General features: G+C 46.9%; 1 protein-coding gene across 1 annotated transcript in view; it reads right to left on the minus strand.

Annotated features, from left to right (window-relative positions):
* dnah5 (dynein, axonemal, heavy chain 5) overlaps window positions 1-27,917 on the minus strand; it is a 186,372-nt gene that overhangs the window by 17,070 nt on the left and 141,385 nt on the right. Inside the window, exons 67-75 of the mRNA XM_057339812.1 lie at window positions 26,388-26,631; window positions 26,151-26,265; window positions 25,767-25,957; window positions 16,145-16,266; window positions 14,968-15,117; window positions 14,447-14,692; window positions 14,123-14,342; window positions 13,680-13,885; window positions 13,229-13,432 (exon numbers count right to left, since the gene is read on the minus strand). Coding sequence (XP_057195795.1) covers window positions 13,229-13,432; window positions 13,680-13,885; window positions 14,123-14,342; window positions 14,447-14,692; window positions 14,968-15,117; window positions 16,145-16,266; window positions 25,767-25,957; window positions 26,151-26,265; window positions 26,388-26,631 — 1,698 coding nt within the window. The remainder of the gene's footprint in view (window positions 1-13,228; window positions 13,433-13,679; window positions 13,886-14,122; window positions 14,343-14,446; window positions 14,693-14,967; window positions 15,118-16,144; window positions 16,267-25,766; window positions 25,958-26,150; window positions 26,266-26,387; window positions 26,632-27,917) is intronic.

Here is a 27,917-nt window from a genome sequence, read left to right on the forward strand (position 1 = left end):
TTCTCGTGGCCAGCGCGTCCGCAGACGACCACCTGACGCATCTCCGGCAGCTATTCGGCCGGCTCAACGAGCATGGTCTCATCCTTAACCCGGCTAAGTGTGTGTTTGGCCGGTCATCCATCACTTTGCTCGGCCACCACGTCACCCCGCAGGGGGCCGTGCCCCTCCCGGCAAAGGTGGACACCGTCGCCAGTTTCCCACGCCCACGCACTGTGAAGTCCCTGCAGGAGTTCTTGGGTATGGTGAACTTCTACAACCGTTTCCTCCCCCATGCGGCCCACCTCATGCGACCCTTATACGACGCCTTGCGGGGTGGGAGGCCGGCAGACATGTTGGATTGGGCCCCAGCGATGACGGAGGCCTTTGATGCTGGCAAAACCGCGCTGGCCAACGCTGCTCTGCTGGCGCACCCGTCTCCGACCGCCCCAGTTGCTCTTACTTCGGACGCCTCTGATTATGCCGTGGGGGCGGTGTGTGAACAGTGGGTGGGCAGAGCCTGGCAGCCGCTGGCCTTTTTCAGCAAGAAGCTCTGTGACAACGAGAGGAAATACAGCGCCTTCGACAGGGAGCTCCTGGGTCTTTTCCTCGCCACCCATCATTTCCGGTTCCTGTTGGAGGGCGGCGTTTCACGGCTTTTGTGGACCACAAACCGCTGACGTTTGCTATGGCCAAGTCTTCGGAACCATGGTCTGGTCGACAGCAGCGTCAGCTCTCTGCCATCTCCGAGTTTACTACTGACATTCAGCACGTGGCCGGTAAAGACAATTTCGTCGCCGACTGCCTCTCCCGGGCTGTTGCTGGGTCCATCCACTTGGGCCTCGACTACGCTACTATGGCGGTGGATCAGAACGCGGATGCTGAGGTGCAAGCCTACAGGACAGCCCCCACGGCGCTGCTCATGGAGGATGTGGTTTTTGACACGGCCAACGCTACGCTCCTCTGTGATGTCTCCACTGGCCAACCGCGCCCTATGGTACCTGCTGGCTGGTTTTTGACGCCATCCACGGCCTTTCCCACCCGGGGGTGAAGGCCTCTACCAAGCTGGTGGGGGCCAAGTTCGTCTGGCCAGGCCTGCGGAGGGACGTCAGGGCCTGGGCTGCTGCCTGTGTGGCGTGCCAGCGTGCAAAGGTGACTCGTCATACCAAAGCCCCCTTGGCACCCTTCAAAGTGCCAGAGAGACGTTTTGATCATGTGAATGTGGACCTGGTGGGCCCCTTACCCCCCTCCTGTTGTTACACCTACCTCCTCACCATGGTGGACAGGACCACCAGGTGGCCAGAAGTGGTTCCCCTGTCCTCCACTACATCAGCTGAAGTGGCCCGGGCGTTCATTATGGCTTGGGTGGCCCGTTTCGGCACACCGTCCGACCTCTCCTCAGACCGAGGTCCGCAGTTCACATCGGAGCTTTGGACTGCGGTCGCCGAGGTCTTGGGGGTGAAGGTCCACCGTACCACAGCCTATAACCTACAGAGCAATGGACTTTGCGAGCGGTTTCATCGTGACGTGAAGGCTGCGCTACGGGCCAGCCTTACAAACTGCGATTGGGCTGACCGCCTCCCATGGGTCATGCTTGGCCTTCGCTCCGCCCCCAAAGAAGATCTGCAAGCCTCATCGGCCGAGTTGGTGTACGGCCAGCCTCTGCGCGTTCCGGGGGAGTTTCTTCCGGATGCCACGGCCCAGTGGTCTGTGGCCTCTCATCGGGCTGTGTCCGGGACATTGCCGATGCTTTTGTTCCTGTTCCCACGACTCACCATGGCCTCCCCCAATCCTACGTGCCCAAGGATTTACCGTCGGCCAAGTATGTTTTCATCCGCCAAGATGGCCATCGTACCCCGCTGCGGCCCGCCTACGATGGACCCTTCCGCGTTCTGGTGGGAGGGTCTAAGAACTTTGTTGTGGATATGGGGGGCAGGCCTGAGCGGGTGGCGATAGACCGTCTCAAGCCTGCTCATGTGGATATTGGTAAGCCATTTCAGCTGGCCCAGCCTCCTCAGCGAGGGTGCCCCCCTGCGGCAGCCTCGGCCCCTGCCCTGCCCCTGGCCCTTCGCCCCTCTCCTGTTAAGCGAAGCCGTTATGGCCGCCTGATCCGCCCCCCTCTCTGTTGACTTTTATATACACTGTAAATGCTGTTCTGTTTTGCAAGTATGAATAGAGACCTATGTTTTATTTGGGGTACATGTTCGGTCTGGCCTGTTTTTAGGGGTGAATTCTGGGGGGGCCTGTGTGGCGAACCACAAGTAATACGAGAGGAGACATTCACCAAGGTACTGTACCTTTAAGGGAGGGAGGAGTTAGTTGTGTTGTTCCAGTTTGTGATGTGTGTGCTGTTGATTACTTGACTCGCTGTTCGGTGTGAGATATATTAAAGTGGAGAGTAAGCGGACCCGACACATCTTCGTTTTTTGTCTCCTCGTTTATTGCACTCCACAGTAGGATGATTTTATAGTGCAAGAAAATGACGTAACATTGATGTGCGCATGCCTGGTAGGATAATCTGACGGGTAGAATGAAATTTCGGGACACCAGCCCATTCTAAACCCCTAAACCCTGGCCCCCCCACTAAACATAGCAGCCCCCTCACTTTGTGCACCCTGGCGCCGACTCTGATAACAAGCACTAAAATCCACGGAATTCCACAGAGTTATCTGTGGAGATCTGCGAGCGATTATTCTGGTGCTGCCTCATCGAGCATTGGTACACGCATGTATGGTGTTATTTTAATGACAAATGTCACGAGCACATTATTACAAGGCGAGAGCGCATTCATGTAATACGAGCGCACGAATCTCTCCGCTCTCACGCCGATTTCCTTTGCTCATGCACAAAACTGGACGCGCGTTCCAAATTATACGCCGCTCTCTTATGAATGTTCTCTGCTGTCGCTCGGTGAGTGTGTGCGCACTCAGTGTGCGCACTCAAAATGCCTGCCGTGCGTTCGCGCATCCTTTGGTACTCTTGCTCTTGAGAGTTCCTCCTGTGTTTTCTGTGATTATAGGCTGTCAAAAGTAGTCAACCAATCAGGTATAGGCTTCCACGGCGGGCCAATGAAAATGCAACCTCTTACATGGCATCTTATTGGTTGAAAGTGACTCGATGTACTCAATGACGCAAGATGGATCCACCACTTTCTCAGGTAACAATTTTAATATATTTGATGCAACATTATTAATCAAATGTATATTAGAAATGAACGGGTCATTAGGATGCTTTGTAGGCTACATATAAACATCCTAGTCAGTTTAACTACCATGTTATTCAGACAAAACAGGGCAACATCCACCAAGTTCACGTGGTCCTCATGCGTGTCGTACACTAAAAATAGTATTGTCAAAATAGTACTAAATTGATTACAGAACAATTTAGATTGGTGTCTTAAGTTATCTTTATTCTAAAATAATATTTACTACAAGTAACGGTACATATCAAAACAATAATAGCAGTGGAGTATGATCCTTCCAAGATGACAACATGCAACATAGGGCATGACGTCGGCTTCACACTCTTTAATTATCATGGTGACGATATTAGATTATTTAGCATTTTATTTTCAAATATAGTAACAGATTTGGAACGCATTTGGAAATATCATATAATATTCTATACCTATTTGGTTATGCATTTAATGAATTTGCAGACAGACACTGTAAGTGTTCTGCATTCAGTGTTCCAGAAGTTCAGGGCATAAAACTGAACTTCTATGCAATATACCAAACGCTCCCTTCCCGCTCATTTCTAATATACATTTGATTAATAATGTTGCATCAAATATACTAAAATTGTTACCTGAGAACATGGTGGATCCAGAGGCGTATTAAGACCTCATGGTGCCCCTGGGCAACAGCCCCAGAGGTTCCCCCCATCCACCCACCTACCCACACGCAAGAATCCACTCATTAAAAGATTTATATATTAAAAGATTTTATAAGAATGAAACTCAGCAATTTACAATATACTATTTTACAAGAATTACACATTAACATGACACTTTTGTAGAAAAGAACACAAAAAACAACTCTTCATCAAGCATTTTTAACAATTAGGCCTACTGTAGTTAAGGGGAACCTGCTTTCTGTTGTAATATTACATTTCTTGTTTTGATGTAGTGAAAAAAATCACTAACAATTTTTTTTTAACAGGTGTAAATGTTGTGCGTGCCACAAAGTGGGGGTACAGGGACATATATACAGTATATACAGTATATATATATATATAACCTATGTATAGTTTGCGTGTATGTATTCACATTAGGGGGACAATGGAATGAACAATGTACAGATTTTCAGGACATTGGGACTTTAATTCACCAAAGTGGCATTAACCAGATTACAATGTATAGCAAGGTTATTTACAAACATAACATGAAACGTTATTATTACTATTTTAACTGCTAGAGACGCACTAAACAGATGGGTTCAAACGATCTTTTTAAGCACAGTATGTGTATATTCTTCTTACAGACTCCTAAACGATCAAATAAGTACTGCAATAAAAGTGTACTCCACTAAAAAGTACACATATGAATTGATTGCTATAGTGATGACACCGTTCTTCACTTTCACTTTAAAATGCAGGTTTGGACCTTAAATACCTCCACATACTATTAGCATACATTATCAGCACTATACCATCTTATTTCTGACACATGCCATATATGTATACCTTTATTACACAGTGCTAATCCCCGGATTTTTAGTCGCCGCTTCAACAATGCGTTCTGCACCGTTCCCCCTTCCGTCTGTTTGAATCTTAAAATGACTCGCCTCATAACACTCACTTGTGATTGACTGAATGTTAGTTCACTCAAATATACAGTATGTAACAAACCAGGGGCATGTTCAAGCTCAAACCGGTGCGCAACGTTTTGCCACGGTTTCCGGGTTGAACAACACGTTTCCTGGAAACGGTTTGCAACGGTGTGCAACAGGGTTTGAGATGTGTTTTCTCTTGTTTGATGGGTGTGTCAAGAATGTCAGCCCAACCAGCAGCAACATATACAGTATATAACCCACGCGGTATTAAAGAGACAGCTCGCACAATGGGTGCAAGTAAAGTCATTTAAATGTGTCCGCTGCAGCTCGGTATTCGCAACAATTCAAGATATTAGAGGAGATGTATTTTGCAGTTTCCAACACGTATTTATACTGATTTCATCAGGCTCCGAAAATTCTTCAAAAAGAACACAATTAATGGTTTTCTCAGCTGCCATAGTTAAACTCTTGTGTCATCACAACAGGGTGTTCAACTGCACAACTGTTTCCGTTTAAAAAACGTTTTGCAATGTTTTGTCGGGGCTGAACGCAGCCCAGATAACACGGGTGAGAATGTGTTGAAAAAGTGCGGGGGACAGAACCATTTTTTATCTGAAAGTTGGGCATTCCTGCACATAGTGCCGATGCGTGGCTTAAGTCTTAAAAAAACAAGTGCTTATATACATATATAAAAAATAAAATTGTATTGCTGGTTTTGGTGCCAGTCTTGGTGCCCCTGGGCACTCGCCCAATTGCCCATATGATTAATCCGCCACTGGGTGGATCCATCTTGCGTCGTTGAGTACATCGAGTCACTTTCAACCAATAAGATGCCATGTGAGGGGTCGCATTTTCTTTGGCCCGCTGTGGAAGCCTATACCGGATTGGTTGACTACGTTTGACAGCCTATAATCCCAGAAAACACAGGAGGAACTCTCGAGAGCAAGAGTACCAAAGGATGCGCGAACGCATGGCAGGCATTTTGAGTGCGCACACACTCACCGAGCAACAGCAGAGAACATTCATAAGAGAGCAGCGTATAATTGGGAGTGCGCGTCCAGTTTTGTGCACGAGCAAAGGAAATCGGCATGAGAGCGAAAAGATTCCCGCGCTCATTTTACATGAATGCGCTCTCGCCTTGTAATAATGCGCCCGCGACATTTGTCATTTCACGAGTTTACCTGCGCAGATAACAGTGATGTTGATAGGGAAATAATGATAGAGCGTGGTTATAAGGTTATGCGTATTTGGCGTGCTGTCCGGGAAGCAGGCTCCGAGCTCGCCAGATCTATCCGAGCCCGAAACACTCTACACCTTGGTCAGGGTGAGTGCGCCGAGCTCGGAACCGGTTGAGCCCAGATCACACCCCCATAAAGCGAGAGTGGGACAGCCGCCGGAGTACGCGTACCCCCCAACGCGATGCTAAATGCTGCGGAGGCGTGGACTGCGTTCGGATAAGATGAGAGGATGAGGGCTCCTTAGGAGATGAGGTTTGTGATGGGACAAGAATGGGGTAGGGGTTCCTCGGAGGATGGTTAAGACTGATATGCAGTGAGGGTGCCTGCTGGAGTGATGAGAAGTTGGAATCCGTGAGCGGCTGGGAGTAGTGCACGTAGAGGTTGTAAATATGGGGATTTCAGAAACCATAAATGAACATGGCTTCGTGGGTGTCCCTGGGCTTAAGCCTGATACTGGAAGGAGGCGACTGAAGGAGGGAGCCAACTGTAATAGTGAAGGCTACTGCTGGGGTGAACGCTGCTGTGATGCTTCCTTCCGTAGAAGTCATAGGCGGCAGAATGCGAGACGGAAGCACTGGCCTCTAAGGAGGTGATCGCTGCTCCTTAGATGCCTTAGATGGAAGCACTGGCCTCTGCGGAGGCGATCGCTGCTGCGACGCTGGCTTCGACGCCTTAGATGGAAGCACGGGCCTCTGTGGAGGCGATCGCTGCGGCGACACTGGCTTCAGCGCTTGAGATGGAAGCACGGGCCTCTGCGGAGGCAGTCACTACGGTGATGCTGGCTTCTGCGTTTTCGATGGAAGCACGGGCCTCTGTGGAGGCGATCGCTGCGGTGACGCTGGCTTCTGCACTTGAGATGGAAGCACGGGCCTCTGCGGAGGCAGTCACTACGGTGATGCTGGCTTCTGCGCTTTCGATGGAAGCACGGGCCTCTGCGGAGGCAATTGCTGCGGCGACACTGGCTTCAGCGCTTGAGATGGAAGCACGGGCCTCTGCGGAGGCAATCGCTGCGGCGACGCTGGCTTCTGCGCTTAGATGGAAGCTCGGGCTTCTTGGATGCTTCTTGTCGCGGCGCTTGCTTTCATGCTTGAAATGGAAAAGCTGGCCTCGGCTGTGGCGATGTTGGCTTCTATGCTTGAAATGGAAGTGCTGGTCTCTGCCCAGGTAGTCGCTGCGGCGATGCTGGCTTCCCACGCTTGGGATGGAAGTGCTGACCTCTGCTTTGGTGGTCGCTGCGGCTATGCTAGCTTCCATGCTTGGGATGGAAGTGCTGGCCTCTGCTGAGACAGTTGCTTGCTGTGATGCTGGTGTCTATGCTTGAGATGGAAGTGCTGACCTCTGCTGATGTGGCTTTGAAGATTGCTGATAGTAGACCAGCCATGCTGATTATATGCTCCGCCTCCTCCCGAACTTTGTTAATTAAACATCATTAAAATAACGCCATAGAAGTGCACCTTCCCTGAGAATTGCACAGCTCTCTCTCGCTAGCCTGGCGTTTTTTAAAAAGTGTGTCGCCAGTGGCGACCTCCGCAAAAATATCACTCGCAAATTAATATTTTTAGTCGCAAATGCGGCCGTTTTAGGTGCAGTCTGGAGCCCTGCTTTGAATTTACAGGATATTATTATGTGCGAAATGTTACCTTTGTTAACATTAAACATATCATAGCTTGCTTTCTAAAGGAACAACCTTTTCTTTTTGGAAATGTAAAGTTACACAACGTGGTCAGCAATTATAACATTCCAATCCCATTGTATGTATCCATGCTGATTACATAAAGTGCCCAGTTAATTGCTTACGTGAAAATAAAATAAGTGATGAGTCGAAATATTTTTTTAGCTGATTTCCAACTGTAGAGATCATTCCTGGTATAAGGAAGGTCAAGTAAAAATGCTTTTTGCAACCAGTGTAAACCGCGTTCCCTTTAAGAGATGCTTGTGTGATTGTCAATGCAAGCTGTTGCTGTTAGCCTATTGGTTAGCTCTGTTGGCTCGCGATTGCATGTTGGGTCATTTGCTGGTTTGAGTCCCCCTCAGACCACTGGCAGATTTTTACATCATTGGTCTTTATCTGTATCACAGGGTATTTTTTTATATTCATATTTCAGCATTTAATGCGTGGTAAATATATAAAGAAAGTCAGGAATAAGAGCTCTTTTTCCACAACAAACTTACATTATATTCTAAGTTTCTTAATCGCTCCTGACACCATCCAGACAGCCTAGCCAACAGCCTTTAAATAATCACCTTAACGTACATCACCTGCCCACTTAAATTTCATTAGCACACGACCACTCGAATTACCTACGGGACATATTGCCATTTACCTCCATGAAGATATAATTGATTTTACTCCACAAAGCATATGAAACAATATAAAAATGATGACCATGCTGACTTGAGTGTTTATGCATGTTCTCTACATTATTATGTGGCGTCTGCTTTATTAACGTTTTTTTCCATAAATAAAGTTAACAAAAATGCTTTTGTTCTGTATCGTTTTACAAGCACACATCATTTTCGATTATGAAACATAGAATATAATGTACGTTTGTTGTGGATATATCTCGTTATAAGTTATATAATGATTAATATATTAATGTAAATGCTACACTTTATAACAGGGGTCGGGAACCTTTTTTAACCAAAGAGCCATTTTTCCAGTTTTGGTTCATTTATTTTTGCAAAAGAGCCATTGCAAGAACTACAGTATAACATCTTTCAATGTCTTCAATACTAATAACGTCTCGGTTACGTTTGTAACCTCGGTTCCCTGATGGAGGGAACGAGATGTTGTGTCGAACCGACAGATGGGGTTCGTCCCTGAGAACCAATCGTTTCCGACTACTTAGAAAAGGCCAATGAAAATTGGCAAATTAAATTTGCATGCCGGACTCCGCCCCGGAAATCCGGGTATAAAAGGGAGACGGCGTGCATCATTCATTCACCTTAGTTCTGAAGAGCCTGAGACCTCTCACGACTGCTGCAGAGGACAGCACGTGTTGTGGCAAGGAGGACACAACGTCTCGTTCCCTCCATCAGGGAACTGAGGTTACAAACGTAACCGAGACGTTCCCTTTCTGTCGGTCTCTTGACTTTGTGTCGAACCGACAGATGGGGTTCCAATGGAAAACGCCATAACACTGTGCCCTGTCACAATCTCAACGAAGCGACGGTGACTGGCCTGGGCGAATCAGCCGTGAGCGCTACCGCAAAATTGTAACCTACCAGTGGGTAGGTAGGGGGTCCTAGAGCTTTCTTGAAAGGTGGAAGGCCCCTACCTTCGGCCTCACAGGCGGCGGCCTTGTTTCTCTAACAGCGAGAAGCCGCCTGGAACCGTAAGGCCACTGTAGTACGGGAGCATCCCGGCCTCTGACCGAGGTGGCGAGGATGCCCCGAAACTTGGGCGGGTTTCTGGCGAACTGGATCGCGTAGCCGAGACGGATCGTTCTCCTCAGCCACCGTGACGGTGTGGGAAGCTCGAGCCAAGCTCCCAGGGACCGCGACAGGGGGACTAAGGGTACGATCTGCTTCATCGACCCCCCGGGGGGTGGTTCGATGGCTGGCAGTGCGAGTCTCTCACCGGGGGGCCCCCGGGAAGAAGACTGGCTCTGCTGGTTTGCCTGCCTGCCTGGCAATGCAGCTCCACGCACCGTCGATTTGAGAGTGCTGAGGGCTGCAAAATACATTCGATGTTGCGCCTTGCCAAGACGCAACGTCGAGTGGCCGAACACCGTCTGACAGAGGGTGAGAGCGGCTGTGAAGAACACCCAGGGAGATTGGAAACTCTTTTTGTGAAAAAGTAGGCGCTAAGCCCCCGTAGGGGCCTAGCTGATGTTGGAACAGGGCAGGAACCATCCCGGATCGACCGTCCAGCGATGACATGGCTGGGATAGGGCCCCGATGGTGTTAACCTCTCTGGGGTCTTCCCGTCAGGGTCGCTTCTTCCTCGAAGGTTGCTGACGGGGTGGTGGTCTCTCCTCGACGCCATTTTCCGGGGTGCTGCCTGGGTAGGGAGCGCTGGAACTGGAGCTGGCTTCGAAGAGGGCCGGGGCTGCTGGGGAGCAGAGGCCGCACAGGATCTCGAAGGCCTGTGGGTGGCCGAGTCCCGGCGGGGTAGGATGTGGCTAATCGCCTCCGTCTGCTTCTTCACTGTCGAGAACTGCTGAACGAAGTCCTCGACAGTGTCACTAAACAGCCCACCCTGCGCAATGGGTGCGTCGAGAAAGCGGACTTTCTCAGCGTTGCTCATCTGCGCAAGGTTGAGCCAGAGGTGCCTCTCCTGGACCACCACGGTGGACATCGCCTGACCCAGGGCCCGCGCGGTCACCTTGGTCACCCTTAGAGCAAGGTCGGTGGCGGTGCGGAGTTCCTGCATTAACCCCGGGTCGGTCTTACCCTCGTGGATCTCTTTCAACGCCTTGGCCTGGTGGACCTGCAGGATGGCCATGGCGTGCAGAGAGGAGGCAGCTTGGCCCGCAGCAGTGTAGGCCTTCGACACCAGCGATGCCATGTCCAACATGCCTTGGACGGGAGTTTCGGTTGACCTCTCCAGGTGGACGCCGCCTGCGGGCACAGGTGCACCGCGACTGCACGTTCCACCTGGGGCACGTTGACGTAACCCTTAGCTGCCCCACCATCGAGGGAAGAGAGAGTGACGGAACCGGTTTGACGTGTACGTGCCGAGAAAGGGGCGTTCCACGTCTTCGTCAGTTCCTCATGCACTTCCGGGAAGAACGGAACCGGGGTTGGGCGCGGCTTGGAGTCGCGCTCAAAGCCCAAGAACCATGTGTCCAACCATGAGCACTGGGGGAGAGGCACCGGAGTGCACTCTAACCCAATGCACACGGCGGCCCGGGAAAGCATGGCCGACATCTCGACATCCGCCTCCTCCTGAGCTCGCCCCCCCCCTTGGAGGGGAGCTGCAAAGAGTCGTTGGGATCGGATGCCAGCAATTTGCTCTCTGATGCTGCGATAGACATCTCATCATCATCACGCATCATGTCCGAATACGTGAAGGAGGACACTGACGGTGTGGCACCGCCTGCTAGGGAATAGTGAGGTGAGCGAGACGGGTTGCGAGCGGTCCGCGAGCACTTGGCTGACGGATTAGCGCTCGCAGAAACCCCCATATCACCCTCGCCGCTCGCCTTGGCGGACGGAATGGCCTTAGCCATCCTCGTCACAGCACGGGAAGCCTGCGAGGTGGTGGCTGGTTCTCGGGAGAAGACAGCCACCTGTGACCACAACGTCTCTATGACCATCTGCCCGCAGTGCGGGCAAGATAAGTCCACGAAGGCTGCCTCAGCGTGTTGGACCCCCAAACACCTGACACAGACATCGTGCTTGTCCCCTTCCTCGATGAGGACACCGCACCCACGAGAACAGCGGGACATGCCGCGCTGGAGAAATTAGCTCTTTTAGAATGCAGACGGTGAGTCACCGTCTGCAGGCTCGAACACCTCTGGAACCGCCGAGACGCCCAGGGGAAGTCGCTGCAGGAAGGGACAGTCCGCTGCACCATGTCGTAGAACCGGCAATAGAAGTTTTTTGCTAAGTAGCAAGAGAAGATCTTCATAACCAAAGGCTCCGAAGAACAAAAGGTGAATGAATGATGCACGCCGTCTCCCTTTTATACCCGGATTTCCAGGGCGGAGTCCGGCATGCAAATTTCATTTGCCAATTTTCATTGGCCTTTTCTAAGTAGTCGGAAATGATTGGTTCTCAGGGACGAACCCCATCTGTCAGTTCGACACAACGTCGAGAGACCGACAGAAAGGGAACCTGATTTATGTCCATAGTCTCACTTATGGTCCCTGTGGTGATCAATTGTTCTTTGCCTTCGATAAGAGAACATGTGCACAGACAAGGCAAAAACAGTGAAACAAATAAAACCGTGCATACACCTGGGCCTCTAAAAAATGATTTCCATCACTTATAAACAACTTACAGGTTTACATTCGGCCTCCATTCATTTAAACGTCATATTATATCTAACATTTTTAAAACGTTAGATATAACGTTTTTTAGTGTATATATAATCCACACTTCAAGAGTCTTTTTTAACACTGCCGATTTTGCTGTGCTGCTGCCACAGATACACTCATACAGGAAGACGTAAAACGTATTTTAGTCAGTGGTTTTATAATTAGGGCTAAGCATATACAGTAACAATTATTTAACTAAAAAAGCATTTTGTAAATGGACACAAAAATGCATATTTCTGTGACAGGAGCTTGGGTCATATGGATTATGTTGATCAACCTTTGCTTTGGTAGACTAGGTCAGGGTTTTTCAAACTTTATGATGCCACAGATCCCCAAATATGATGAACCTTTTGTGAGGGGTCCCCTTTCAAAAATACACATCCATCTATAAGGTTTTATGTATAAAGAGCCATTTAAACCTTGTCAGATGAATAATAATACAGTATGTGATATTATAAAGACCAAATAATGTTTCCAAACTTAAATAGTTGGCTACACTTGTTGGATGAACCCTGAAGAGAAACATTTTCAATTCAAATTTGTACTGTAGCAACTTTCACTTAGAGTGTGAAAAAATACTGTATAGGGAGAAAAACTATGCATGTACATAGCAAAAAAGTTATAACTACTTGAAATGAAACTGAAATATTTTCCTTTTTTCTGAACATTTCTGGGGACCACTTGCAACCTTCTGGGGGTCCCCAGACCCCGATTTGAGAACCCCCAAACTAGGTGAACATGAGAATAGTGGTTTTGCCACCTGACATTTATTCAGCCCACAGCTAAAGCAATAGCTAAACCTTTCATATATAATTATCACCAAGCATTATTTAGTCTAATTATAGATTATAGATAGTCATTTTAGTTATAATGATGGCCACTGTGTTTTAGTAGCCAACTTTGTCTGATATATATCGTCTTTTTGTCCATGTCATTGATTTGCATCATGAGTGAGTTTGAATGAGAGGGAATGGGCTTGAATTAAGGCTAAAATCAAGGTCTTTGTACTTACATTTACAGCATTTTTGAAGTATTTGGTCTAGTTTACAATACAGTGTCTGAGTGTTCATTCTCAGTAATGGGTAATTTTGTGGCATAATGTGGTAATTTTGTCAACTCTGTGGAGTATTGGCGGGTCGGGTTCACAGCAGTGTTAATCCGCCAACACCTTGTCCCATGTCAATATCTCACCTCTGTCATAGAGAAGAGACCCATCTGACTGAGCAGTATCAACTCAAATGCTTTTTTCCCATCTCACCTGAATGTACTGGAGGTACTGCTCCAGACTTGTGCATCTGGGAAAGCTGTAGCCCTTGTAGAAATGGAAATCAGGGCTGAACATGTTCTCGTTGAACCACACCTTCGCAAACGTGTTCAAGAGGCGTTTGTCGTAGTCATCAGTCACTCTACCTCCATACTGGATCTCGCCGATCATGTACCGCACGGTGTTCCAGGACACACCCTGTAAAAGATGCTCATTCAAATGAACATACCAGGTGTCAAGTCTATTTGGAAACATTTTGCATAGATGCTTGAGAGAGATGACAGTTACAAATGAAACACCTTAGTAACACATCTGTTTGTCAGGCTTGAAAAACAGTCCCGGAAAGACATTTGACTAGAAAGCATATGAAAATGAAAATAAACTGATTGATACAGAAGAGCTGGTTGCTGATGACAGAACCAGCAGTACAGTACGTTTCTCTCACCTTTTTGATATCCATGTCATCCAGGTGATTCTGGACAAACTGAATGGTTGCATTGAAATCCGCTTGGTTAAACTCATATGGGATGTTCCAGCCCAAAGGTCCATACTTTCTCCTCTCCTGAACAGTCGAATGAAGGAATGCCACACCGTACAGCATTGGCCTCCACTGGACCATGTTACTCACATCCAAAAGATCCTGACTGATCCCTGCAAGATACGATCAAGCATTGTCGTTTTTTTGATCTTGGAAGAATAAGGCCATTTAAAAATAATCTTTAAATTTAGACACATAATTTTTTTGATTATTTATTATTATATTATTGTCTCAAATTCATCAATAGCCTGACATATTGGCACAATCTTTCATCTGAATCTACAAAGGCGGGTCTATATGGAAAACTGACAGCCGAACAAAGACTAAATATCAGGAGAAACTAAGCTCACCTCCGTAAGTCCTTTTAAGTCCCGCTTTCAGTCCCTGAGGAGGCTCATTGGTGAATTTGATGGACATCTGCAGCAGTGTGATAGGAAAGTGTCTGTGGACCTCGGTGGTTATCCACAATCTGAAGCTGTTGTGAACGTTGTCTGTCTCTGTGATGGTGTCCATGAGCTCGTCCATGAAATCCAGACCCAAATGACAGTTCTGAAGTAAAGCCCAGCCACCCTAAGAGAACACAAAAAAGGCTTTATTGTCATAAAAATACATAGAGATAAGTCACACGGTGGATAAGCTCATTGAGACCTGTGTATTTGTGTGAATTAACCTACATTAGCCATGGTGTTTTGCAGAAGCTTGCGTGCGTGAACTTCCTGTCCCTGTCCCATGGAAACGTAACGGGTCTCTATTTTTTGTCGCTTGCCCAGAGCGATTATTGAGTCTGTAGGGTCGGAACCCATGGACAGGAAGCAGATAAGAGGGGTGCGGGGATCCGACTCCTCCCAGGTCTTCTCCAGGTCCAGTATGACCCCCTCTGCATACCTCTCCCCCATTGATTCCATAATGTACTTGCGTGCCTTTTTACACAAAGAAAACATCAAATTAGCCTGATGTGATAAAAATCCATGCAAACCCAGACGGTCAAGATATTTTACAGTCATAAACAAGAGTCTGTCTGTCTGTATGTCTACTTAAGGATAGATTGGGAAAGCCTTGATGCAATGTGAAATAGATGTTTTCTCACAGTTTTCTCATCCAGTGAATATTCCCAAATATAGTGGTGGACATTGAAGAATAATGTGTTTATTATATAACAGTTATAACATCATTTTCTAACTCATATGGGCCGTACCTGAGCGATGGTTCTATCTGGACACCAGGACCGAATGAGGAGCAGTCGTCTGAAGCAGTCCAGAGCTTGATCATATGCGTTTGGTATCTGCTCTTCCTCTGGTGCCTCTCGATCAAACCAGCTCTTCCACTGTTTCTCATGACGCCCAATCTGTTAACACACACACATTCACACAAGAGTGAGTGAATCTGGTAATTGTTTGGGTATTTGACATATTTAACAATGTATCATGACATACTTCAATTCCAACATCATGCATGACCGCATTATATCATCAAGAGTGTTGGTACCGTACGTGTTGTAAAATTTTGTGTAACTAGTGAAGACCAACATGTGATTAAAAACCTAAATGTGACTAAACACTTAAAGGTCCGGTGTATGAAATTTAGCGGCCTCTAGTGGTGAGGTTGTAGAGTGCAACCAACGGCTCACTCCACCCCTCCCTTTCGAAGCACTATGGTGGCTCTCACAGAACAAAGATGTCGTTGCGTTGTCGCTTCTTTGCCGAAGGAGATAACGCATTTACGAAATGTGCTCTGTGAGCAGTTTGTCCATTTAGGGCTACTGTAGAAACAACATGGAGAATTTCATGCAAGGGGTGCATGTAGATAGAAATAGCTCATTCTAAGATAATAAAAACATAACGCTTTATTATGTAAGATCTTTATACACCTCTCAACACATAGTTATGCATATTAAATTGCATTTCTGTCAATAGAGCCTCCAAAAATTTACACATAGCACCTTTAAAATAAATGGTGACCAATCAGAACAAAAAAATACACTTTTATCTCTATGATGATAAAACATGACAGACATATGTCATTCTATGTATGTTGAATTTCTTTGTTGTTGCGGTGCCCCAGAAATAGTTAATTAAACAAAGGCATTAAATCCAGTTTCTTTCAGCCAGGAATAATTGATTTAAAGTTTGCCAAAGTGAGCTCATTTCACACTGTGTTGAGCATGAAGTTCCCCCGGGCAGCCGCCGCCATGAATGTATTTGTGCCTGTGTGTGTGACGAGCGAATGAATCAAATATTGACATGTTTACTCCTGAGCGGGATCAGTGAAAACGATTTAATGAGGAACGAGAGCTCAAAGTGATACAGCGTGTGTTTTACTATATCTAACCCATGCGCCCCTTTCAGGCATCATGTATGTATTCTAGGACATACCTGATCCAGAATATCAGAGAACTGCCACAGTTTGCTCAGCTCCACCAGGTTGAGCCACGTTATATCCAGGATCCATTTGGCAGGTTTAGGTGGGCAGGCCTTCAGGTCCAGAGAGGCTCCACCTGAGCCACATCAAGATTACAGATCAAATACAATGCTTTCTGTCTTGTTCTTATTATGAGAACAAAATGATGAATTATGGAGTGAAGAGGATTTAGGGATTTCTTAGATTTTCTTGATTTGGGGTTTTTGTTAAAACTGGCTCAAAGAACTTTCATTGCTGCAGGTTGCATTTGTCCATTCATTGTGGATGTTGACCTGCCCAATATGGCGGACGTGCTGACGTATTAATTAGAAACTGGCATCTATTTGAGTGCTTACAAACATCTTTATTTAATATTTTACTCAGTTTGTACCAAAGGTGCACTATAACCTCTCCCATTTTACAAACAAATGATCTTTAGGAAAGCATTTCTTACTGGAACAGTATGAAACGGACTACAGAACAGCATAGAGGGACAAAATGTCTCTCAGAAGAGTGCATTGGAGAGCAGAATGGTTTTAACTGACGTGTGGTGACAGCACTGAGAGTCAAATCGACCTTCTGGGTAATGGGCCACTTGTCTGACCGCAGGGCTACCTGATCCCTCTATGATTAAATTTCGGCTCTGATGCTTTTACGAAGCAAAAGCACATGACACAGCGTGATAATCACATGGCAGTTCATGGCTCCGCAGTCTCATGAAGGACACCCCGTGAACAACACGTACAGATCACAAATTGCAAAGAGCCATTAAATATGCTTTTTAAGGCATGCTCCCTAGAAAAACAAATCCAAAAGCAACTTCACAGTCTATTCTTTCCTTGATTTTTTTACTATACATTTGAGTTAAAATCGCATTGGAAGAGCACTCATATTTATTTATTATTGTAGCTCATCCTGAAATTATGTTATTTAAATTTTGTTATGTTCAGCTACAACAAAAGTTCGTAGGGCCTACAACAGTGCTCACAAGTGTCTTCTCTAGAGTCTCAAAAAGATCCCATCAGTGATTCAAACTGGACTCAGATTTGCCAAGATATCAAAATATACATTTAAAATTGTACTTTAGCAGGTTCACGTTTACTTTAAAATAAAGAATTCTCCCAAAAACCATTTTATCTGAGTTGTTCACGAATATACATTTTTATAGCTCTATAATCTCACTGTGTGTCAACATTTATCCAAGTAATTTGTCAGCAGTTCTAGCAAAAGCATCTATTAAAATTAATTTACTTAAATAGGACAACTGAGAACTATATTTAAATACATTTACTCACTAACTTTTAATCAAAGTTACTGTAACACGTCAGAGGAGACCTGGGCCCGCATTCTTAAGACTTCCTAGAATCCTTTCAGAAAGCTCTTAATTTATCTTAAAAACTTCTAGTCTTAGTTTACCTTAGATTCAGGACCAATCTGAGAGCTAATCTGAGCAAGGAAAAGACAAAAACTTTAATCTTAGTGAGGAGGCGGGGCTGACCCCGTTGTTATGTATGACAGATTTTTGAAGACTGTGATTGGTTGGTTGCCCAAGAAGGAAAAAAATAGCTAGTCTAAGTATAAACCATCAGATTGAAATTACAGGTGTAATTATTTCTGTTTTACCATACACACACACTATGTACTATATAAAACTATTCTTATATTTATCTTTATTAACAATGCTGTTAATGTCATACTAAACTAAACACAAAGCTTCCGAAAGTGCTGTAATTGTTCGTTCGATCACTTTGCTTACAGAAGGTTGGGACACAACAAAATCATGTCTGCTGCATAGTTGCATTTTTCCAGTTGCCGAAAGTGTTAATGTAATGATTACTTCTATTTCTGGTGCTGTGGTATTTCTGCGCTGTGTCGAGATGTTAGCGTGTCTCTAATAAGATCGGTCACAAACATAATCCCTATGTCTAATGTGTTGTGTCTTATTAACTTCATGCATTGTATCGTAGCTGTCGGGCGGAAACCTCCTATGTCCAAATTTGGTCAATTTCATATTTTTTCACAAATCGATGCTATTGGTCAGTCCCCATGTGGGTCTGTTATTTTTACAAATTATTAACCAATCTAAAGTGTTGAAAATAGCTTGAGAGCAAATCTCTTAACTCCATTGGACACTTCAACTGTCTGAGAAGTCCCGTAACTCCACCTCTTCTTCACTCCGCGGGAGCTTCTCGGCATTACGTCTCCTGATTGAAAGTTTTTTTGACATTAACGAGTGAAAATAGTTAGGTTAGATACATTTGAGTAGGTCTGTTTTGTTAAAAATCGATAGCTGTAATGCTTCGGTGCAGAAGGAAGTCTGTGAGCCACGAAGGTAAGTTTGAGAGCAGATTCGGTTAATTTCCGCCTATTAGACAGCCTAGTCAGCTCATCGTTTTTTGTATTACATCACTTATAGTTCTTAAACCTTTAAAATAGAGTTTAGGAAGATGTATGTAACCACAGTCGTTAGCTTTGGTTAACAATTGAAGCCTTTTCTCTTGTCAAGAGGCTCAACGCGACCGCCGACTTTATTTGCGTGCAGATTAATTTCCGCCTATATTAGACAGCCTGTTTAACGTTTTATTTTGGTATTGCATCACTCATAGCTCTAACGTTTAAAATAGAGTTTAGGAAGATGTATGTAACCACAATCATTAGCTTTAATTAACAATTAAAGCCTCATCTCTTGTCAAAAGGCTCAACGCGACCGCAGACTTTGATGAACACTGCTGGCAGCAGCGACGTCTGTGTCCGTACCATTCTTATCAATGACAGCGTAATCTCGTATCTCCCTGCTCCCAAATTATAAACCTTGTATCTCCAATTAAACATGGTTTTGGGGAAATGTTGTGTTAATGTTGGTACACAACAGTATATGATAGCAATATAAGGTATAATACCAACTTTAACGATACAATGTTTAATAACTCAAAAAATATGCAGTTCCCTTTCTGTCGGTCTCTCGACGTTGTGTCGAACCGACAGAATGGGGTTTGTCTTGAGAACCTATCATCTTCTGAGTATTTAGAAAAGGCCAATGAAAATTGGCAAATGAAATTTGCATCCTGGACTCCTCCCCGGATGTCCGGGTATAAGAGGGAAGCCGGCGTGCTCATTCATTCACCTTTTGTTCTTCAGAGCCTACACATCTGATGAGCTTCTCTACGATATTTGGTGATCATTTTTCTGCTGGAATCTACGACGTGGACAGCGGACGGTCCCTTCCTGCAGTGACTCTCCCCTGGGCATCTCGGCAGTTCCGGAGGTGTTCGAACAAATTTCCTTTCTAAAAGAGAAAATTTCTCCAGCGTGGCATGTCCCGCTGTTTTCATGAGTGCAACACACTCATCGAGGAGGGGAATGGACACGATGCCTGCTTCCAGTACGCTGGGGCAGACGTTGTGGATACGTCCTGCCCGCACTGCGGGCGGTGATGATTCAGACGTTGCGTCACGGGTGGCTGTGTTCCCACGGGAATCAGCCACCACCTTGTTTGCTCCCCGTTCCGTGGCGGCAGGACTACGGCACTGCCATCCGCTACGGCAAGCAGCGAGGGTGATATGAGGATTACTGTGAGCGATAATCCGCCAGCCACTGGCTCACGGACCGTTCACACCTCGTCTCGCTCGTCTGACCGTTCCCCAGGAGACGGTCCGCCGTCTTATTCCTCAATCACGTATTCGGACACGATGTGTGATGATGAGATGTCTCTTGCAGCATCGGGGGGTGACTTACTGACATCCGACTCCGACGATTCCTCAGGCTCCCTCCCTCGGGGGGTCGAGCCCAGGAAGAAGCGGACGTCGAAATGTCAGCCATGATTTCCCGGGCCGCCGTGAGTGTTGGCTTGCAGTGCCCGCACTGCCTCCCCCGGCGCTCGCGGCTGGCTACATGGCGCCTCGGGTTTGAGCGCGGCTCCAAGCCGCGCCCGCCCCCAGAGCCGTGTTTACCGGAAGTGCATGAGGAACTTAGTAAGACCTGGAACACCCCCTTTCCGGCACGTTTCACGTCAAACAAAGTTCTGTCACCCTCACTTCCATCGAGGTTGAGACAGCTGGAGGATACGTCGTTGTTCCCCAGGTGGAGTATGCCGCCGTGGTGCTCGTGCCCGTAGGCGGCGGCCACCTGGGGGGGGGCTCGACCTAGACTCCCGTCCAAAGCATGTGGGGTCTCGGCATCTCTGGTGTCGAGAGCTTACATTGCGGCGGATCAAGCTGCCTCCTCTCTCCACGCTATGGCTCCTGCCAGGCCAGGGCGTTGAGAGAGCTCCACGAGGGTAAGACCGAACCAGCGCTTATGCAGGAACTCCGCGCCGCCACCGACCTCGCGCTACGGGTGACCAAGGTGACCACGCGGGCCCTGGGTCGGACAATGTCCACACTTGTGGTCCATGAGAAACTCCTCTGGCCGATCCTAGCGCAGATGAGTAACGCCGAGAAGGTCCGCTTTCTCGACACACCCGTCTCGCAAGGGGGGGCTGGTTGGTGTTACTGTCGAGCCGCAGCGGCCCCGCTCACCCCCCGCCCGTCGGGGGGGGGCGCGAGACCCGCACGCGGCCTTCCCCGGAGGGTTCTCGACAGTAAAAAAGCAGTCCTCCGTGCCGCGACTCGGCCGCCTTAGGGAAGGAGGTGTGCGGGTACTAAACTATCTCGACGACTGGCTCAGTTTGGTGCACTCTCGAGATCTGTTGTGTACACACAGGGACCTGGTGCTCCGGCACCTAGATCGGTGGGGCTACAGGTCAACTGAGAAGAGCAAGCTCTCCCCGGTGCAGAGTGTCCTCTTTCTTGGTATGGAACTCGACTCTGTCCTCATGAGCGGCCCCGCTCACCCCCCGCGGGGGGCGCGAGACTCGCGACGAGGAAGCCCGCACCCACGCGGTCTCCCAGAGGCAGTGCGACTGACACCAGAGCGCGAACGATCAGTGTTGAACTGCCTGAAGCTCTCAGACAGTCAGCGGTCCCCCTGAAACAATTTCAGAGGCTCCTGGGATACATGGCATCCTCGGCGGGGGTGGTCCCCCTCGGGTCGATGCACATACGACCGCTCCAACACTGGCTACAGAGTCAAGTTCCTTGGAGAGCATGGCACACCAGCAGCAGGCGTATGGTCATCACGCTTTTCTGCCGACACACCCTAACCCCCTGGTCTCCATGACCTTCTTGCGGACAGGAGTCCCCTTTGGGATGCCTCCCTGCAGGGTTGGGGTGCCGTGTGCAACGGGCAAGCAGTGTCGGGGCGGTGGACGGGCACCCGCCTGCGTTGGCATTTCAAATGCCTAGAGTTGTTGGTTGTGCTACTTGCATTGAGGAGGCTACTACCTCTCATGCAGGGCAAGCACGTGCTGGTCCGGTCGGACAGCACAGCTGCTGTAGCATATATCATTGGCATTCGTTCACGGCAATTAACATGACTCGCCCGGCGCCTCCTCCTCTGGAGTCAGCAGGTGATCAGTTCCCTGCGAGCCACACACATCCCAGGCGTCCTGAACCAGACAGCCGATGTGCTCTCTCATCAGTTGACGCCTCGCGGAGAGTGGCGACTCCCTCCCCGCGCAGCCGGCTCATTTGGGGGCAGTTCGGCCAGGCACAGGTGGTCCTGTTGCCTCCCCGGACTCCTCCCATTGTACGCTTGGTACTCCCTGTCCGAGGTACCCTCGGCACGGATGCCCTTGCACACAGCTGGCCGCGGGACAAGCGGAAGTACGCTTCCCCCCAGTGAGCCTCATTGCACAGGGCCTGTGCAAGGCCAGGGAAAAGGAGCATCAAGTGGTACTAGTTACGCCCCTTCGGCCTAACCAGGACTTGGTTCTCGGAGCTGAGGCTCTGACAACAACTCCCCCCGGCCGCTCCCCCTGGCGGACACGTTACGGCATCCGAGGCAAAACCTGGTCTCCATGTCTGGCTAGGGCTTCGGCCACTGAGCGGCTATACGCCCATAGGTGGCGCCTCTTCTCGTCCTGGTGCTCTTCTCGGCGAGAAGACCCGCGGAGGTGCTCGGTCGGGTACGGGCTGTCCCGTCCTCAAAAGAGACGGGGGAGTAACCTCTCCCCCTCCACACTGGGAATGTATGTAGCCGCTACGGCCGCTCATCATGACCCGAGTGCTGGGTAGCCTCTGGGACAGCACGACCTGGTCATTAGGTTCCTAAGGGGCGCGAGAGGGTGACCACCTTTCCGCGCTCCATACCCTCTTGCGACCTAGGTGGCGGGCCTCAAGAGGCCCCGCCCCCTTCGAGCCTCTCGGGGTTACCGCTCTTTCTCAGTCTTGATAAAGACGGTTTTCCGCATGGGCTCACCTCCAAGAGGGTAGGGGATCTACAAGCACTCTCCGTGTCCACAGATTGCCTAGAACTCGGGGCCGGGATTCTCACGTTATCTTGAGACCCCGCCCCGGCTACGTGCCCAAGGTTCCCACCACTCTCCCGAGAGACCAGGTGGTGAACCTGCAGGCGCTCCCCACCAGGGAGGAAGACCCAACCTATCCGTGCTTGTCCAGTACGCGCACGGCGCCTCTGCTTGGACCGCACGCAGAGCCCAGAAGCTCTGAGCAGCTCTTTGTCTGTTTCGGAGGTCAGCAGGAGGGCTGTCTCCAAACAGGGGCTGGCGCACTGGATCGTGGATGCCCTCGTTAGGGCATACCAATCTTTTTCCTGCCCGTTGGGGGTGAGGCACACCCCTCGTGGCTGGCTCAGGACGCCTCTCTGGCAGACATCTGCGGAGCTGCGGGTTGGACTATGCCTAACAACTCAGTGAGGTTCTAATACCTACGTAGAACCGGTGTCAGCCCGCATCCTGGCAAGGTGTGGGACCGGCAGCGGTAGGGCATACGCCTGCGGAAGCCCTTCCCCCTCCGGGGGGAGCAGTGGCGATCCCGCCTCACTTCTTTCCCCTCGGGTAAAGAACAGGCATTCCATCCATCACTAAGCACCCTTCCAGGGGACAGGCTGGGCAGAGCAGCCCTGCCCCTTTAGGCCGGGGAACAGTTGAGTTATCTCCCACATAGCTCTAACCGGACCTAGTGCTCCAGACGTAGTAACACCCCCTCCGTGGGCTGTTCCGTCTGATGTATCCTCATGAATGATTCCCACCTTGGCAACCCATGACCTCCCCAGGTGGACTCCCACCTTGCGGTTAACTCCTGCAGTCCGCACATTCCTCCCATGAGTTCTCCCCTGATGGTGAGACCATGTGGTGTCTCCACTAATTCCTTCCTACTCATGAAAAACGTCTTGGTTACGGATGTAACCTCGGTTCCCTGATGGAGGGAACGAGACAGAATGGGGTTCCTATGGAAAACTCCACAGCACTGAGCCGCGTCACAATCTCTGCGGAGCGACGTTGACTGGCCTGGGCGAGTCAGACGAACACGCTAGCGCGAAATTATGACCTTCCAGTGGAGAGGAAGGGGGACCCAGAGCTTTCCACAAAAAGTTGGGAAGCCCCCTAACGCCGGCCGTCACGGGCGGAGGCCTGATTCTCTAAATGGCGAGAAGCCGCCCGGCACCGTACGGGCCACTGGGTAAGCATTATTCCCCCCTAGGGGGGAAAAACGCTGCAGAGGCCACTACCTACTGTTTATGCAGGCCCTGGCCCTCCCAGCAGAGTCTGGTTTCTCCGGAGGTTTTTTTCTAGCACCGGGAGACTGCTGATATTGGATTAGCTTTTAAACATTGCTTTATTAGACTGTGTTACTAATGTAACAATGTGTTGTTCTGTGTTGTATTCTACCTCTTTCTGTTTATCTCTTCTGTAAAGCTGCTTTGAAACAATGCAACATTGTATAAAGCGCTATGTAAATAAAATTGAATTGAAGTAACCTGAACTATGAAATATTTACTTAAAACTGGTCTCATATAGCCCAGGTATACTTCTTAACACCAAAAAGAAGACAAAAGCACGCACATCGACCTCAAGTGGGTGCTTGACCAAAAAAACGAATTAAGAACAGTACATAAACTTGGCATACCAAGGCTCCAAAAATATTCAAAATGTATTAATAAATATTAAATTTTTTTGGAGCTTTGATGTGCCGACTTTATATACTATTCTTTACTCCTTAGCAACAGAATAGTGTTATAGATAGCACAAGACAATTGAGGAAAAAGCCCTGAACATGAACTCTACAGTCCCTCAAACATGCACATCACTAACTTCCACTGCATTAGCTTTATGAAATCTAAGCCATACTGGCAGCTGAAGTCACATGATGTAGGAACACCTCTGTGCTTCATTTATGAGTGCATTAACAGCTGTAGACACCTGGCCCAGATGTCCCTGCTGTTCAGCCCTGCTTCTCTAACAGACTGCTGTTAAACCTCAATCTGTACACCATTAATACAACACAAACTCATTCAATTCAATCACTGTTCATTGTTTTTGTGTGATATATGTTATATATAGACAATTAAAATACATGCAGGACAGATATGTGTGAAAAAACGCAGGACTGAATTGGGTCTTTTGGTAGTGTCACTTGTATATTCTTCCATCATTTACTGTATTCATCCTCATGTCATTCTAAACCTGTATGACTGACTTTCTTGTTGGAATGTTGGTAACCAAACAACGTTGGACCCCATCGACTTCCATTGTAAGGACACAAAACCACTCAGATGTTTCTCGAAATATCTTTTGTGTTCCACATGAGGTTTTGCAAGAAATTAGAGTAAATAAATTATATCAAATTTTTATTTTGGTTGGCCCAAAAATGAAAAGTCTGTCATCATTTGGTAACACTTTACAATAAGGTGCTATTTATTAACAATTAGTTAATGCATTAGCTAAAATGATCTAACAATGGACAATACTAATACATCACTTATTAATGTTAATTCGTGTTCATTTCAGCATTTACTAATACATTATTAAAATCAAACATGGTCACTGTTAACATTAGTTAATGCATCATGAATTAACATGAATAACTGTATTGACATAAACTAACATTAACAAGGATTAATAAATGCTGAAAAAATTAATTGTTCATTGTTATCTAACGTTAACTAATGCATTTACTAATGTTAAATAATAGCACCTTATTGTAAAGTGTTACCCATCATTTACTCACCTTCGAGTTGTTTCAAATCTCTATGAATTTCTTTGTTCTAATGAACACAGAGAAATATATTTGGAATAATGCTTATAACCAAACAGATCTCAACCCCCATTGACTAACATAGTAGTAAAAAATACAATGGTAGTCAAAAGTGCCCCAGAACTGTTTGCTGTCCTACATTCTTCAAAATATCTCCATTTGTGTTCAACAGAACAAAAAAAATTAACAAAGTATTTTTCCTACTATGGGAGTCAATGGGGAGCAAGATCTGTTTAGTAATAAGCATTCTTCCAAATATCCTTCTCTGTGTTCATCAGAACAAATACATTTATACAGATTTGGAACAACTCGAAGGTGAGCAAATGATGACAGAATTTTCATTTTTGGGTGAAGTATCCTTATAGTCATGTAGACTCATGACTAAATACTGACAAGGTTGGCAGACAAAATTCTCTCAGAGGGGAGAAAGACTCAGCCCGGGCCAGAGAAAGAGAGAGAGTATGATGCAGACTGACATGAGGAAGGCCGGCTGGTGTCTGACCTTTAATGAGGGTGAGGAACTCCTCGTGTTTGACTCTGTTGCTCTGCATGTCGATCTTGAGCGTGAGCAGCAGGGTGAACAGGAACTTGTGTTCCTCGTACAGCCCTCTGGCAGCATACTTGTGCACCTCGAAGGTCATGTACTCGATGATGTTGGCGATCCGCTTGCTTGTAATTGGACTCTTTGTGGACCTTTTACCCAGAAAAAAAAGACTTTAGGTTACATGCGATTTACCGATATAATAAGCTACCGAAAGGGCGTACAGTACTCACTTAAATGATTACATAAAGCATGCCATCAAAATCAACTGATACATTTTCTCATGAATTACGATAATAAATGGCTAATTAAATGGCATTTTAAAAGGGGACAATAGAGTTGTACTTGGCCAAGGACAGGTCGAACAAGCGCAGGAACTGACGGAGGGAGGTCTGATACATCACATTCACCATGCTCATCTCCGTAATCAGGAAGTACAAGATGCTGCCTCTCGTCGCAACTGAAGAAGTAGTCACATTTGACAGCGAATTTTACAATGTGTAGTTATTCTGACAATTCATATCTTTTTTCAGTCAGACCTTGCAAAATAAGCACTAAAGGTTTCAAGTTCTGAGCTCTCACCAGGTCTGTACTCCTCACGTGCCGCATTGATCTGGATCTCTGTCTCTGCAGCGATCTGAAGTTTCTGCGTGACCTCTTCAGCAGTTTGTTTGGTGTTTCCCAGCACGATGATGAGACTCTCATCATCCACCAGCGATCCCTGCGTGCTGGTGAGCCTGAAGAGCAGATTATCCTCCAGCTCCTTCATCTTCCGTTTATTGGCCGTCACGTCCTCAAGCAGGTCAGTGCGTTCCTTCTCAAGTTCCTGCCGATTCAATCAGATCAAACTGTCATTTAGAATCACACAGAAAAACTTTACTCGGATAACTGAGGTAATAGTTGGCAACCTTAAATGATAAATGACACTGATTACTTTCAAAATTACTTTGCAGGGAAACTGCAATATACAGTAGAATTATAAATAGTAATGGAAGGTCCTGCCAATATACTGAGGAAGAAGGGGCTTAAAGGGGTCATATGACACAGTTAAAATGAATATTATTGTTTGTTTTAGATGTAATGCAATGTGTATACACGATTTAAGGTTTAAAAACGCTGTATTTTCCACATACCGTGCATGTTTGTATCTCCTCTTTGCTCCGCCTCTCTGAAATGCACAGATTTTTTACAAAGCTCATCGCTCTGAAAAGCGAGGTGTGCTATGATTGGCCAGTTAACCAGTGCGTAGTGATTGGTCAAATACTGCAAGTGTGTGACTGACATGTAATGCCTCTTACCATATTTGGAACATCAGGTTCCAAAGCAATTGTACTGACAGGTACACCCACCTTACTTGCGTATACATTTGGGCGGTCTTAGTCAAATCATACCACAAACTGACGTAGATTTGTGGGGGTGTGGTTACAGAGGCGTTTCAGGCAGGTCTGGGTGAGCATTCGCTTGTTGATAGAATTCATCTTTTGTTCCGACACTTTAATTTTTTCAATTTGACGTGTCTAATACATGCATGGGCAACTTATAACACACAAAAGACACAGAAAAACACGTATTCGCGCCATATGACCCCTTTAACTAGAAGAATATAACATGTATTGGTAAAGAAACTGGATCTTTAATACTATAAAACTCTAAAAAGTTATGATGTAAAACACATAAGAAATAATTCTTATTTTTCTGGGTCACCAATCAAAAAAGCACATTTAGCCTTGTTTCCTTCTATTTTCTCGCTTCTTAAACCTCACTGTACAATTTTAACAGCAATTTACTTTCCATTTCCAGTTTCTATAATAAAACTATTTTATTTTACACATTAAATTCTCTTGCAAATGTACTTTAACATACTGTAAATGTTCTTAAAGTTTTAGTTCGCCCAAAAATAAAAATTCTGTCATCATTTACTCACCTTCAAGTTGTTCCAAATCTGAATAAATGTCTTTGTTCTCATGAACACAGAGAAAGATATTTGGAAGAATGCTTATAACCAAACAGTTCTTGGACCCCATTGACTACCATAGTAGGAAAAATTACTTTTTAATATTTTTTGTTCTGTTGAACACAACAGAAAATATTTTGAAGAATGTTGGGAAGCAA

Source organism: Triplophysa rosa, linkage group LG8, assembly GCF_024868665.1.
Source record: "Triplophysa rosa linkage group LG8, Trosa_1v2, whole genome shotgun sequence".
NCBI classification, from domain to species: domain Eukaryota; kingdom Metazoa; phylum Chordata; class Actinopteri; order Cypriniformes; family Nemacheilidae; genus Triplophysa; species Triplophysa rosa.